Source organism: Simochromis diagramma, unplaced genomic scaffold (genome assembly GCF_900408965.1).
Source record: "Simochromis diagramma unplaced genomic scaffold, fSimDia1.1 OVJJ01000079.1, whole genome shotgun sequence".
NCBI lineage: Eukaryota > Metazoa > Chordata > Actinopteri > Cichliformes > Cichlidae > Simochromis > Simochromis diagramma.
This window is the reverse complement of record NW_024387075.1, coordinates 5086877-5101117: the sequence shown is the minus strand read 5'-3', so window position 1 is coordinate 5101117 and position 14241 is coordinate 5086877. Positions and strand designations below refer to the sequence as shown.

The window sequence follows — 14241 nt, the reverse complement described above, 5'->3', positions numbered from 1 at the left end:
AAATGTGTTTCTGCTCTCAAAGGGACATCTCGGGGACCAAATGTGACTTCTCAGTTCAGGTTCAGTTGCGGTTTTGCCTGTCGGAGACCAGCTGTCCTCAGGAAGACCATTTCCCCCCCAATCTGTGTGTGAAAGTAAACGGGAAGCCGTGCAACCTGCCGGTGAGAAGCGCTCAGCCGTTTAATAAAGAATGTTAGAATGCCACCTGGAAAACGACATTAATGATATTCGCTTCTCATTTCTAGGGTTATCTTCCTCCAACCAAAAACGGTGTCGAGCCCAAGCGGCCCAGCCGCCCAATCAACATTACCTCACTGGTCAGATTGTCCACCACAGTCCCCAATACCATCGTGGTGTCGTGGACCGCTGAGATCGGAAGGGTAGGAGCCAAAGCTTTTTGCAGTGTGTGTGAATAACTGACACTTTAGATGCGTAATGAATGAATTTAAACATTTGCTGGTTGCAGCTGCTCAAATACGAAGGCTTACTTTTTGCTTTTCTCAGCTTTGGTGTCGTTCTGAAGTTGAAAGCAGATATCTGACTTCCTGCAGCTCCCCCACCCTCGTCTAAGCCTCTTCCATCAGACAAACACGTAAACAAGCTTAATACAAATAAGACGAAGCTAATTCTGGCTTTACAAAGAAATGACAGAAATATTATGTGTGAATGTCTTGTGTTCAACTCATTGCACTCTTGCTCCTTTACTTCCTCTGCAGACTTTTTCACTCCTTATATTTCCAAGCACTTGAATCACAATATAGTCTTTTTTTATTTTTAGTAACACAACATAAGGGACTAGAGACAAGTTAAGGTTTGACTTTTTTTTTAATGGCATCATGATCATTAAAAAAATTAAATAAATTCTATTGTGTGCTCTATCCAGATACAACACGGTTAATTAATCTGGTGTTTGAGCTGATCTGCAGGTGTTATTAATGTGAATTTTCTGTCTTAAATAGAGGTCCTGAAAATCTGCATTAATCTTGATTAATCTATGTCCCCATTTATGCAACGAGGTGCTGCCGCATGCCTCAGTGTATGATCACATCACACGGTGTTCTTAACTTACTGTGTTCACATAGATGATAGACAAAAAAAAAAAGAAGAAGCAGAGAAGAGCCTATTTAAAAAAAGACTTAAAGAATACTTTGATTATATAAAGAGGCTTTCAAATTGGTGCGAAGCCCAGGAAGGGGCACAGTGTTCCCTTTTTACAGCCAAACGTTGTAAAAGAAAACCAAAATTGGATAAAAACTACAACTTCAGGGGAAGATTTCCCTTTAAAATACATGGATTCAGAGGCGTTTGATGAAGGATTTCAGGATAAACGCGTCATAAATGTGATTAAGAAAATTTTGTCTTTATATTTGCTGGCTTTTATCGAGGTGGGTGGAGCTCGACGTTCCGCAGACGGACAGTAGAGGGCGGTAAAGGAAAGGTCTGAGAACAGAAGAGCTTGCTGACTGTTGCACAACTTACATTAGTGTCACAGCAGATGGATCGATTTCACTGAGACTGTGGAGGCAAACATTGAAAGTTATACTGAGTAACATGTTCAAGGACGTGCTGTCACTCTGTCGTGTCTTCCCGTGTGTTCAGAGTTACTCGATGGCTGTGTACTTGGTGAAGCAGCAGTCGTCCACAGTGCTGTTACAGAGACTGCGAGCTAAAGGCATCAGAAACCCAGACCACTCCAGAGCACTCAGTAAGGACCTCTTGTTAAAAGAAGCACCTATCCAGTGTATCAGCTAATGCTGTTCTTCTGTTTCCACTGTAATTTAATGTATCAAAGGCTGAATTTGTGGTGTGGGACAGGGCAAAAAGCTTTAAGACTGAACTCTTATTTTGAAATGTTTTCATCCAGTCAGATGGGAGCTGTCTGTATATTTCTTGCATGCTGTTTTGCAAGTTGCATAAAAAGATTTCGGTGCAGTCAGGCAGTGATTCAGGAGGCTCATCTGGTAGGAGAAGTCAGGACTTTGGTTCTGACACTCACACGTGTTTGTCCTTCTCCTCTACCCTGCAGTAAAAGAGAAGCTAACAGCCGACCCAGACAGCGAAATAGCCACAACCAGCCTTCGAGTGTCGCTCCTCTGCCCGGTAAACATGCTCCCTGCTCCTCATGAATTTAAGGCCCTTTTTCGAGGTTCAGTCATGCCCAAACACGTTGCTCCATTCTTTACTTTTCTTTTTCCTCTCATTTTACTTTGTATGTGACTCGACATGCCCTCGCACATAACTTATGTATGTGAACATGAACCACCTGTCTTATTGTCTTCTGGCCCCTATCCTGTTTTGCTATATGGGTTTGTTGTGTTTGTGACATTTGTGTGTCACTTATACTTCCTTCGTGGCCTGACTACGTATGTGCTCACTGCGCAGCTGGGGAAGATGCGGCTGATGATCCCGTGCCGGGCGCTGACATGTTCCCACCTGCAGTGCTTCGACGCCACACTTTACATCCAGATGAATGAGAAGAAGCCCACCTGGGTGTGTCCCGTCTGCGACAAGAAGGCGCCGTACGAGCATCTCATCATTGATGGGTAGGTCGCTGTGGCCTGCCGGTGACCTTTGATCAAATAGTGCCAAGAGTGGTCCTCTTCTAAATACCGTGGTTGTAACAAATGCTTATTTCAGTTATTGTTGCCTTTCTATCAGCTCAAAGCAGCCCGGCCGTTCTCCTCTGATCGCTGACATCAATGGGTTGTTTTTGCAGAGAGAACTGGATATTGGATTTTTTTCTCTCTTTGGTTTTTTTCAGGCAATTTTCTGTAAACTTTGGAGATGATTATAGAGGAAAATCCCAGCAGACCAGCAGTTTGTGAAACGCTCAGACCAGCCTGTCTGACACTAACAGCAATGCCACGTTCAAAGTCACTTAAATCACTTTTCTTCCTCATTCCGATGCATCGTTTTGAAGTTAAGCAGGTCGTCTTGTCCCTGTCTACATTCCAAAAATCCACTGAGTTGGTCCCATGTGATTGGCCAATTAGATATGTGTGTTAACAATCAGTTGAACAGGTGTACCTAATAAAGTGGCTGGTCAGTGTACGTGCCACACTATATTTTTTGCAGCAAAAAACAGCCTTTATGTTTAAAGTCCCAGAACACTGTAACAATTTACCTCGTCTCTCCTTTTCTTGTTGTTGTTTGTTTGTTGTTGCTCTGTGGAGCGTTGTATTGTTTTCTTTATTTACTCTGTTACTCAATGCTTGCTATGTGGTTCTTCTTCACATATATATATATATATATATATGATGGGATACAAATAAAATGATACAGCATAAGGGATTTACTCTAATAAATGTAGTGGGGGGGGTTTATCTTCCAAACACTTGCTCAATATAAAAGAGCCGTTTGTGGAATGATTTTTAGAGAGAAACTGTAAAGTGGATGTGAAGTCTTTTTCTCTTGGTTGCTGTATGACATGTATGTTTGTTCTCAGGCTTTTTGTAGAGATCCTCAATAGCTGCACGGACTGTGATGAGATCCAGTTTAAGGAGGATGGCAGCTGGGCCCCCATGAGGTCTAAGAAGGAAGTGCAGGAGGTGTCCTCTGCTTCCTATAACAATGGGCTGGATGGTGAGATGAGGGATAAACAAGGAGGGAGGGAAGGGGAATGCTAGCCTGAAAGCCTGCCTTTAGTGATCCCAGCTTTAATTAGGCGAGGCATCTGTTGGGAGAAGTTGTGTTTTGTTTTTTTGTTTTTTTTAACTGTTCAGTCTCTGAAAATCAAAAACATTTGCACAAACACAAACTGATACATCACCGCCGCTCTACAGGCTCATGCCGGACCGCCGCAGGCTCAGATCAGCGGAGCTCCTCGGCATCCAGCCACGGAGGCAGCGACAGCAGCAACGGCAAGAAAGTGGAAGTGATCGACTTGACACTGGACAGCTCCTCAGACGATGAAGGACCAGATTCGCCTCCGCCGCCGCCCCCAACGCTGCCTCCTCCTATCAAAAGAGCGTGCCCTTCGATGTCCCCGACCTCGCCACCCGTCATCAACAAAGGGTGAGGCGAGCACACACCCTAGATGCTGATTTAATCTCCGCAGGCAGGTTGAATTTGATTAAATGTGAAATTGATGCTCGTTTTAGCCGCTCGCGTGGGCAATTTTGTCTCTCTGCTTAAATGATTCATGAGCACAGCATCTTCTTGACATTTCACATCGGCGCTCGCAGTCGGTGCCCGAGCGTGTCGACGAAACATTTGCGTCTGATGACCCGATTGACTTTCCAAAACTCGCCTCACTTGCCTTTTTTGCAAACAGGAATCAAAGTTCAGCCAATCACAGTTTGTCGCAAAATTTCAAAACTGCCGACAAACAGACCCGACTGAAGTCTTGAATCCAGCTTTAGTATGGCTATGAAATTTAAACAGCTGCCTTTTCTACCAATCCAAAATTCATTAGGTGCATCTGCTGCTCCCATTTCTCTTTAATGAATCCTGTGAGTGTTACTTTTCTAATTGAAGGTGACAGGACGGCCCTGTGGTTTATCCCAGTACACGTGACACATCATAAAAGCCTTATTAGAAGTTACGTGGCTTCTTTAGTTCTTTATCTCTTCGTCTTCTTCCTCTGTGTTTGCCTTTAGCGTGTTGAACCTGCACCATCAGGCCTCTCCTGTGAGCCGTACCCCCAGCATGCCCGGGATAGACACCAGCTACATCCCTCCTGTCCCCCCTCTCATCCAGGACTACAGGCCCTACTACCACACCCCCAATGACCTTTCAGGTAATGACACACATACAGGATGCTTTGCAAGTATTCATGAATACATGTGCATTAGTAAAGATACTGTTGTGTACAGTGCATTTATGTAAACCTAACTATAACCTATATCATTCACAGTGTGTAGCCAAATTTTGTTAAAATTGTGCTAACTTTATTTAAAATTCTGCCAAAGAGCCACACTGTTCTAACATAACAAAAGTATTGTGCAAAAGTCTTGAGTCACCTCTCATTTCTTCCTGTTTATCTTCCAGTGAGCCACGCTTTGTTGTCATTTTTCAAAGTGCAGCAGTTCTCCAGGCTTTCTGAAGGTCTTTGGCTCATCGTGGCTCATTCAGTAGAAGTAATAATTAATAATAAATGCTCCTAACTCAAGAGAAGAAGCAGTGTTGTGTTTACACATAACAGACAATTTAGCAACGCATTTTAAATTCTATCTTTAGCACTTTGTTAGTAGTAGCCTGACACAAAAGTTTGCCATTTTCATACTTTCTTTAGTTGAATCAGATGAAAAATGCCAGAGCTAACACAGTTTGACAGATATAAAATAGTATTTTTGCTCTAACACAGTGATTCCTAAAGAGCTATTAGTTAACTGATCTCAGTGTAGTGTGCAATGTGTCCTTAAAAACACTGAAGAAACTGCATAAGTGGAGGACAAAAGAAGTGATATGACCAAAAAATGTCAGGCTTAAAAAAAACAAACAAACTGTAGCCTCGCTTTGATTAATGAAGAAAAGACATTGATTCATTATGCAATAACATGTGGAAAGCGTCTCATTTACAACAACTTCATGCTGAAAATGATCCCAAACATTACAAATGCATTAAAAGGACAAACTTTCATACTGCGATGGATGTTCGGAGAGTAACTTGGGTCAACCTGTCTTGCCCAGTGATATTTGGCATGCAGACTGGAGCAGCCAGGGATCAAACCACCAACAGAATAGTAGATAACCTGCTCTACTTCCTGAGCTACAGCCACCCCAAAGCTTACAGCAGCTGGTATTCCCAGACGGTCTTCCATCCAAGTGCTAACCATCCCCTACCCTGCTTAGCTTCTGACTTCAGCCGAGACTGGGCATGCTCAGGGTGCTATGGTCATAAACTCTAACAATAACAGCACTGTATTTCCATGTATGATTGCAGGTGTTTCAGTATATTGTTGTGCCTATTTCCCATTTTTCTGACAAGGAGGTGGCTCAAGACTTTTGCACAGTAAATTCTGAAAGAAAGCACAATGGAAAAGGCAAAAAGCTTAAAATTGCAACTGAACTTAACTCTTTAACTTTTAATGAATCGACCTTGCCTATTTCACAGATTTGTGCCTCTCTGTGCTTCTGACTTCTCTTAACTTTAAAAAAAAAACATACAATATGTATTTGAATTTGTGATATTCATCACTGACTCTTTCTCTACTTTATTTCCAGAGTTGAATTTTTTCTCTTTTCTTCAAGGGGACAATCATCCGGTACGTACAGCAGTGTTTGATATTGTGTAAACGTGGCTGAATTTAGCAGCTGAAACACTTTGTTGTTTTCAGTAAAATCCTGGAAGCCTGTGAGAACAAAATGTTCAAAACGTGCTTATGGAAAAAAAGAAAGCACAAGCTCATTTGAAGTGATTTCAACCTGGTGATTAAATCTAAATCTTTTAACTTAATATTTGGTGTGATCTTGAGCTTTTACTGGTATCTACCGTCAGTCTACCGCCTACACTACTTCCAAACAAACAGTAGCGATTACATATGCCCTCCGTTCGGGAGGAGAACTAAAAGGATTAAAAGAAGAAAGACGAAACTCACCAAGAGAAATAGCAGAATGCATTTTATTACATCTAAACTTTTCTACATAAACAAGTAACATTCAATAAGTAAACAATTTCGTCCAATGCAGGTAATAAATATTTTTTTTTTCCCCACTTGGTATATTTGTACAAACTGACACGGGTCTAACTGTACACCGTCTTCTCCTTTCCCTCCTTTCAGGTTTGTTTTCCAGATTGGAGCCACGAAACAGAACCTGTGAATGTTTTAAGGCAGTGAGTGCAGATGTCGTCTCAAGTCTGACTTTGATATCGTTTTCATAGCGTGGAACTCGTTATTGGCCACGGTCGTATTTTTTTTCTTTTCCCTGTTTTTTTTGGTTCGTTTTTGTTTTTTAAATAATAGTACAGCTTCCATTTTCTAAAAAATATATAAATTATTTTATTCTCTCGCTCTGAATCGACGCACAAAAGCATACAAACGGACATCAAACACCCATGTCTGGATCTGAATCTTTCAGTTTTCAGTGTTCCACACGAACATAATATACACGTCGCTGATTTTTCCCTTTTGTTTAAGGTCATGACAACCAAAGAGTTGAGTTGCTTGTCGAGGCTTACTGTGGAGTTCTTTTGAAAACACACTTAGGAGTAACTACTGCTTTAAAAAAAACAAAAGTGGCCTTATTCCATATGTTCTGTGTGTGTGTTGCTGAGGAGGGACTGAGAAAGCCGCGACCTTGTGCTTATCCATCCTGTTTGTTAGAGTGAAATAAACCCAGCTCAATAAAGACTGCTTCGCCCTAAACATTTGCCGCGAATGAAACCACAGGAGGGAGCAGCGGACACCTGAAGGAGGTGGAGTTGGATCGGACCTTTCCCCGCCTTCACCACAAACACATTCAACACGGTCTCTTCTCCCACTTCATGTTGCCATCGTGACCTGCTGCCCAACGAGCGCCACGACAGACGTTTCAATAAATTAAGACGGTGATGGGGTTCATTCAGTTACTGTGACCACCTCATCAAGTATCCAAACACTGCTGCTTAGTTATAAAACTGACGTGAGAGAACGTGAAGGACCGAAGGTTTCACCAGCAAAGCAAGCCAGGGGAGCTGAGATAAAGGCACAAACACACAGGCTCACGTAGTTCCTGCTGCCCAGAAACGATCAACTCACCGAGCCTGAGCCGCAAGCGAACAGCAACAGTTCACTTTGTGAGTGAAATCCACACGATTTCCACAACGAATGCTCTCGCATGCAGCTTCCTGCCTACGTGACATGGTTCTCATGGGTGACAACCATCAAAAGAACAAAACAAAACAACCCACCAAAGTTAAATATTGACATAATGGTAATAATATCATAAATAATGTGGTTCCTCTTTGCCTACGGTTATGGTTGGAGACTCTCTGCAATCTGAAAATCCTGCCACAAAACACACAAACAGATCGACAGATTAATCTGATCGGCAGTAGCTTTTCACCTCATTTTCTCCGAATATAACAATAAAATCACCGTCAATCGTGAAGTGGAAATCTGGTTTAATGACAGGCCTGTATGCACATGACCAGGTGTTTTTAGGCTGGTTCCAGGAATCAGAGAAGTGCATCGATTGGAACATTTAGAAAATCCATCAAACTGCCCGAGGAAGATCCCATGTATCAAAGGATTAAATTAGCACTTGGAGCAAAACACTATGCAGACCCCCACCCAAACAGTTTAAAGATGGAGGAGCTGTTTTTGTTTTTTAATTTATACTCATTAAAAACACAAGGAGAATAATAAATAATCCCGTTTGAATACATGTTTTCTTTGAGCAGAGAAAACGTGTACACACTTTTATTTTCTGAAACAAGATTAGCAACTCTGACAGAATACAAGGTGGTTAAACTTAAACAGCTGTTAAAGCGAGGATCACTAAACCCAAAATATAATTTTAAATTTTTATTCCTGCAATCATTTATCTTTGCTGCTGTGGCTCTGTGTTGAGGCCTTCCTTGCTTACACATAGATGGAGAACTGGAGATGTGATATTACGTCAGGCGCTGTGTTAAAGATGGAGCTGAGATTAAGGTGGGTTGCAAAGTGGCTTGCAGATGCTTCAGGTGACTGGGCCTGGCTTTGAAATCAGCTGACCTGCTGGGGTTGGGGTGATCTTACCTCTGTTGTCAATTTGAACCTTTTTCTTCTTTTTTTTTTTTTAAATTATAGGTTCTTGTTGTTATTGAAGGGGGATTAATGTTTCACTGAGATGAGCTAAAGCTTAAAGGCAGCTGTGGGAACACGGCGAAAAGCTTTAAATCTTTTGACACTAAAGGCTCTGAACGGTTTTGCTTCCGCCTGGCCAAAGCAGCAAAAATGCCCAAACCTGCACGTGACCGCCACTTGAATAGAAAAACCTTTAAATTCCTGACAGAATCAAACAGTATTTCAACGAATATCTACAGCAACTCTTCATTAAACTGTTTACTGACAACCCATCGGGTGCTCACTCACACCGACTCGGTCATTTCTTAACGGTAAGCAGCAGGAACCCGAAGCGCATTAAATCAAGCGCGTAATAATAACGCATGTGTTTTGTGCCCTTATCGTAAATATTACCCAAGTCAGCTCCAGAGAAAACACACACGCACGCACACACGCGTCATTTCCATTTATGAGTGACTACACAACACCTTTCTGAGAAGTTGTGCTGCTGGCAGGGGAAAAAAAGAAAGAAGTAAAATGCACATTAAATAAAGTCATATAACATCAGTTCCCAGAGACTCACACACTCTCAGTCATGGAATTCAAACATTATGTAAAAATATAATGTACAGAAATATGAATACAAAATAAATAAAATACTGCACGACATACACGACACAGACGAGACTTGTTCTGGCAAATGACTGAGTCAGTCTGAGAGGTGGGGGGCGGGTTCCCATGAGAAGACCTGGGAAAAGATTTACAAATGCCAAGAGAGAGACACAGAGGGCGAGACAGGGAAGGCGGAGTGAGGGGTGTATCTGGTTTGTCGAGAGTGGAGGGACGGGGCAGAGGATCTAATGTGATGGGTTGTGCTGTCAGAAGCGATTATCTCACGGTGGCGGGGATAATTAGGCTCTGACGGGAACTGCCCGTGTCCGACCTCTGGAAGAAGAGCGTCTAAGAGAGACGGATAACAGGGGACTCTGGGAAAGTTTCAAGGACACAGAGAAAGGGGGAGGTGGGGTGTGCTGCACGGGCACCGGGATTAACGGTGTCACCAGTAATGTGACCAGATTACAGAGGATCTCTGCAACATGGATCTGTTAATAACCTGAGGGGAGCAGAAAGCGCAAGCGTGTCCAGTCTTAAAACTGCAAACCTTTCACTTTTTTAAGATGAACGTTAACGCTGTCCTAAAACCGCTGCGCTGCTCTGACACTTCCACATCACGCTCTGAACATCGCAGAGGTTTTTTTCTTTTAAGAAGCAGACAGGCAATGTATTTTTAAACCATCTGGCTCGGTGCCTGGTCTAAAAAGGGACAAGCTGAGATTGCCTTTTTCAACTGTGTCCCACTATTATCTGCTTTTCCCAAATAAAACTCCTGAGATGATATCAGTCACAGGTCTGATCTTCAGAAGATGCTTTAAAAGGAAAGTGGGCCAGGGGTTGTGGGTAAGCTTTTAAGACATTAATCTGAGCAAAAAACAAGAACAAAAAACCCCCAAAAACAAAAGAACAGGCACAACTTTAAGCTTGGTCACGTGCTATGGACGCCTGTATCTTTAAAAAGGCCTAGCGCTGCTATAACACCAATTTGACCTTCATCATCAACAGAGAAGACGAGACACGGTGGGCAGAGGATTAAGTGGCTTAAAGTAAGGACAGCAGACTGAAAAGACTGTGACGCACAGATCAAACTACCCTCTTGATTATTTTGATCATATTCAGGTACCATGTGTGTGGTTTTTTTGTTGTTGTTTTTTTTTTTTGGGGGGGGGGGGGGGGGGGGCATTGTGCAAATGAAATAAACAACTGAAACTGTTCCATCGAAAACCTCTAAACTGGCAGGTATAAATAGTTTCACTTCTAAATGCTGTCTGCAGGTAGAGTCTCTAAAAGGAGGCGGGAATTGAGGAGAGGAAATGGAAAAACATTAAAATAAAATGGAAATGGCTAATTCCACACTCCCCACAGCATCAACCTGAAGGTCAAAGGGAATGCATATATATTCATATATATATATATATATATATATATATATATTTCTAAAGGCTTAAATATCATACATAACTTAAAAGCATAATAAAATTATTAGCACATGAATAAACTGTATATTCAGCGTCTGAAAAGCTCCCGTCGTCGGAGAGAGACACAAAATGCCGTGAATTTGAACGTGAGAAAAAGAGAACAGCACGCAGAGAGAAGTGAAGTTTAGATCGGAGAAATGCAAATCCGACATCTGGAAACGGCGTATAGCTAAAAGAGAGCAAACCACATGGCAACAGGCATATGAATGAGCTCGTGTTTGTGTGAGAACCCACACAAAAAAATAAAATCCGACTCAGTCCTCCACTTACAAACAACGACTGAAGCAGCTCTCTAGACTGAAATTGTCCCGATTTAACATACAAAAGTAAAAGAGGAAAATAGATTCTGTTCTCTGTACACGGTGCCGCTCCTTTGTTTTTATTTAAAAAAAAGAAAAAAAGAGAAAAGAGCTCCCCCCCCCTCCTTTGTGTTTTTGCTCAGGTAGCATCTTTGCTCGTTGTGCCGGGTTGGTACCAGTATAGCAGTAACGTGGGTTCACATGCTGGACAGGTTTCTGATCTGAAGTCAGCACACCAACACAATGTCCACACCTTTAAGTGATGACTCGGGACTGGACTCGGGTCAGTTGTCCGCTCATATTATTAGTGCTCTTCTTGAGACCGACTCGTCGTCACGGCTCCTCGAACGTTCAGGGTTTGATGACTCGCGGGGGGTGGGGTGGGGGGGCAGTCTAGTTTCTTAAAAGTCACCCCTCGCGGTTGAGTTTGTGATCGGGTTTTGTTACTGGATTCCAGCTGTGCCCGCGCAGTCATCTCCACTCATCCAGGGTCAGTCCAACGATATAACATCAGGTATCCCGCCGTAAATAGCCGCCACCGCAGCTTCAGTGCTGCTCCGGCTGGCCACCACCCCGGGATGCGTGTGTGAGGAGTGTGAGCTCGAATGTGAGGACGAGTGTGTCGAATGAGTGTCACGGAGGCTGCTGGACGAGACCAGGCTGCTGGTGCTGCCCGAATTGCTCATCCCGTTGGTCGGCGCTGTCAGCGAAGGCGCAGAGGAGGCTGCCGATTGGTCGAGGAACAGGTGGGAGGCGGAGGAGGAGGTGGTGTAGGGCATGAAGCGGTTGAGAAGCAGCTCGTGGTCTTCTGAGGCCGAGGCAGCCGCCGCTGCTGCCATAACCATGTTGTAATGCTGAAAGGAGGCAGAAACAGAAGCAGGGAGGGGGTGTTAGTGAGGCACAAAGTCCTGAAAGACCCAGATGTGGGTCAGTTTAAGTCTGAGAGTAGTTCAAATATCATTCACCCATCTGCATATCCTGCTTTTATGTTTCTCATTTACTAACAACACATTCAAACAGCGAGAACATAAGAGAAACATAAGAGATTACTAAACTATCCCAGACAAACAGACAGGACTCTAACAGGCAATCATTGTGCATTTCACGCAGGTGAGCTGTTCTGCATAAGATACGGTTTAATAACAGACAATGTAGTGCTCTGTCATGGTGAAGAGAGAGGTGAGTGTAAAAGCAAAGATGTGCCTTCACTCAAATATGGTCACAAGCTCTGGGTAGCGACCGAAAGAATGAGATCATGGATACACGTGGTGGAAAAGAGATTTCTCAGAAGACCTCCCTTAGAGATAGGGTGAGGAGTTTAGCCATTTGGGCAGGGATCACATTAGAGCCACTGTTCCTCCACATCAAAAGCAGCCAGCTGAGGTGGCTTAGGTGTCTGACAAGGATGCCTCCTGGGCATGGTGTTCCAGGCATGTCCCATTGGGAGGAGGCCTCAGGGTTGCCCCAAGACACGTCAGAGAGATTCCATCTCTTGGCAGGCCTCCGCTGGCCTTGCTGTTTCCTCAGATAAGCTGGAGGAGGTTTAGAGGGAGGCTGCTGGCTCCGTGACCCAGCCCCGGATCAGCAGAAGACAATAGATGGATGGCGTTCCGTTTTACTAAAGTGTGTATAGTGTGATCTTGTTAGTTTCACTTCACAACAACAGTCATCTATCTCAAGGTTCTTTGTAAGGTAAGGTAATACCTAGGTATGGTAAGATAAGACTTAGGTATACCTAAGTCCTTTGTTCATATGGGACAGAGATATCCCATATAAACGATGGTTTAGCGAGAGTGGGAAATAGAACTCCCATTAAACAGGAAGCGACTTTTACCTGAACCACAGAGAGTGTGAAAGGTGGAAATAGTCATCTGCTGTTTCTGAAGTCATGACTTGTTCCATTATAGAACACATTATGACCAGGAATCAAAAAATAGCCAAGCCAACTTTATTTATAAAGCACTTTAAAAACAGCAACCACTGACCAAAGTGCTGATAGGCAGATAAATAGACTGAATATGACCCAAAATGAGTGACTTAGCCCATGAACTCAGCAAGAGAGAGTCAAGAAGACAGAAAGAAGTTTCCCTTCAGACTTCTACATGACCCAAAGTCTGGAAAAACAGATATCGCCATCTGGTGGTCTTCGAAGAGAATGCAGGGTTAAGGAACTCATTCTTCATACCCATAAGCTGCGGTCATGTTTTCTACAATGACCCAGAACAGCGGGGGGGGGGGGCACATACGGCGAGCTCTCCAAAAACTCTTCAACTCAAATCTCACGTATTATACTGCATGTACAGTCGCTGTCACAGGTATGAATACATGAAGTTGTGAAGAATGTGTAAAACTGACCTACGCCTGTAAGTCATTACAGGTGACCACTGGAGCACAGAAGCCTAGTCTAAACCTGTGTTTATGGGGACAAGAAAAATGTTGCCCCCAGGTGGCGGACTTCAAATAAGTAACAACACAAATGCCTACTCATCCGTGGTGCTGCCAGCTGTCTGTGTCCATGTCTGCAAAAGTATAATCAAGGCACGAGTCCTCAGAGCATTAACAGTGCGATGAAGCCGGAAAAAAAAAATCCAGATAAACTAAAAGAATCAACTATCGCCCGACAAGTTGGTCACAACTCTGTACTTCCTGGTTTCAAAGTGTTCTAATTAAATGATAGCATCAAATAACAGAATAATGAGAGTTTAGTAGTTTATTTAAAAGGTGTCTTTCCCTCAATCACAAAAATATGTGAACACCGAACAACCTGCAGTGGTGTCCAGGTGTATTTAAAACTTTCAGGAAGCAACGAAACTGCTCTCCAACAAAAACTCCTCACTGTGAAGTCTGTGGATTCATGCAAAGCAATACTGACTCTTGATGTGCAGTTGCTGTTGAATTTTAATACTATTTTAGACACATATGGCATCCCATTCATCCTCACTGGCAGAAGAAATCCCAGATGCAGATAACAGCTGGATATTGCACTACTGAAGCTATGCAAGACACTCTCATCTGGCAAACCTTCATCTCTCCTTAAATAACCAGTACAGACTACAGCCCAGAGGCAGAAGAAATAAGAACACTCGGTAACAGACACATTTTATGGGAAATAACACAAAGAGGGCAGCTTGTTTCTGAGGAGGGCTAAAAACAAAGCTT

At 43.1% G+C, this 14241-nt stretch overlaps 1 protein-coding gene across 4 annotated transcripts in view; it reads left to right on the top strand.

The window, feature by feature from the left end:
- Positions 1 to 6341, top strand: part of LOC120742356 (E3 SUMO-protein ligase PIAS1-like) — a 52114-nt gene extending 45773 nt beyond the window's left edge. For 3 of the 4 annotated variants that reach the window (XM_040045644.1, XM_040045645.1, XM_040045642.1), the window contains exons 4-11: positions 23 to 161; positions 246 to 380; positions 1600 to 1705; positions 2027 to 2100; positions 2383 to 2543; positions 3446 to 3582; positions 3783 to 4014; positions 4599 to 6092. In XM_040045644.1, coding sequence (XP_039901578.1) covers positions 23 to 161; positions 246 to 380; positions 1600 to 1705; positions 2027 to 2100; positions 2383 to 2543; positions 3446 to 3582; positions 3783 to 4014; positions 4599 to 4827 — 1213 coding nt within the window. In that variant the 3' untranslated portion in view covers positions 4828 to 6092. Of the gene's footprint in view, positions 1 to 22; positions 162 to 245; positions 381 to 1599; positions 1706 to 2026; positions 2101 to 2382; positions 2544 to 3445; positions 3583 to 3782; positions 4015 to 4598; positions 6093 to 6165 lie in introns of those variants that run through there. The other variant, XM_040045643.1, reaches the window with a different exon arrangement.
- Positions 6342 to 14241: the final 7900 nt, after the last annotated feature.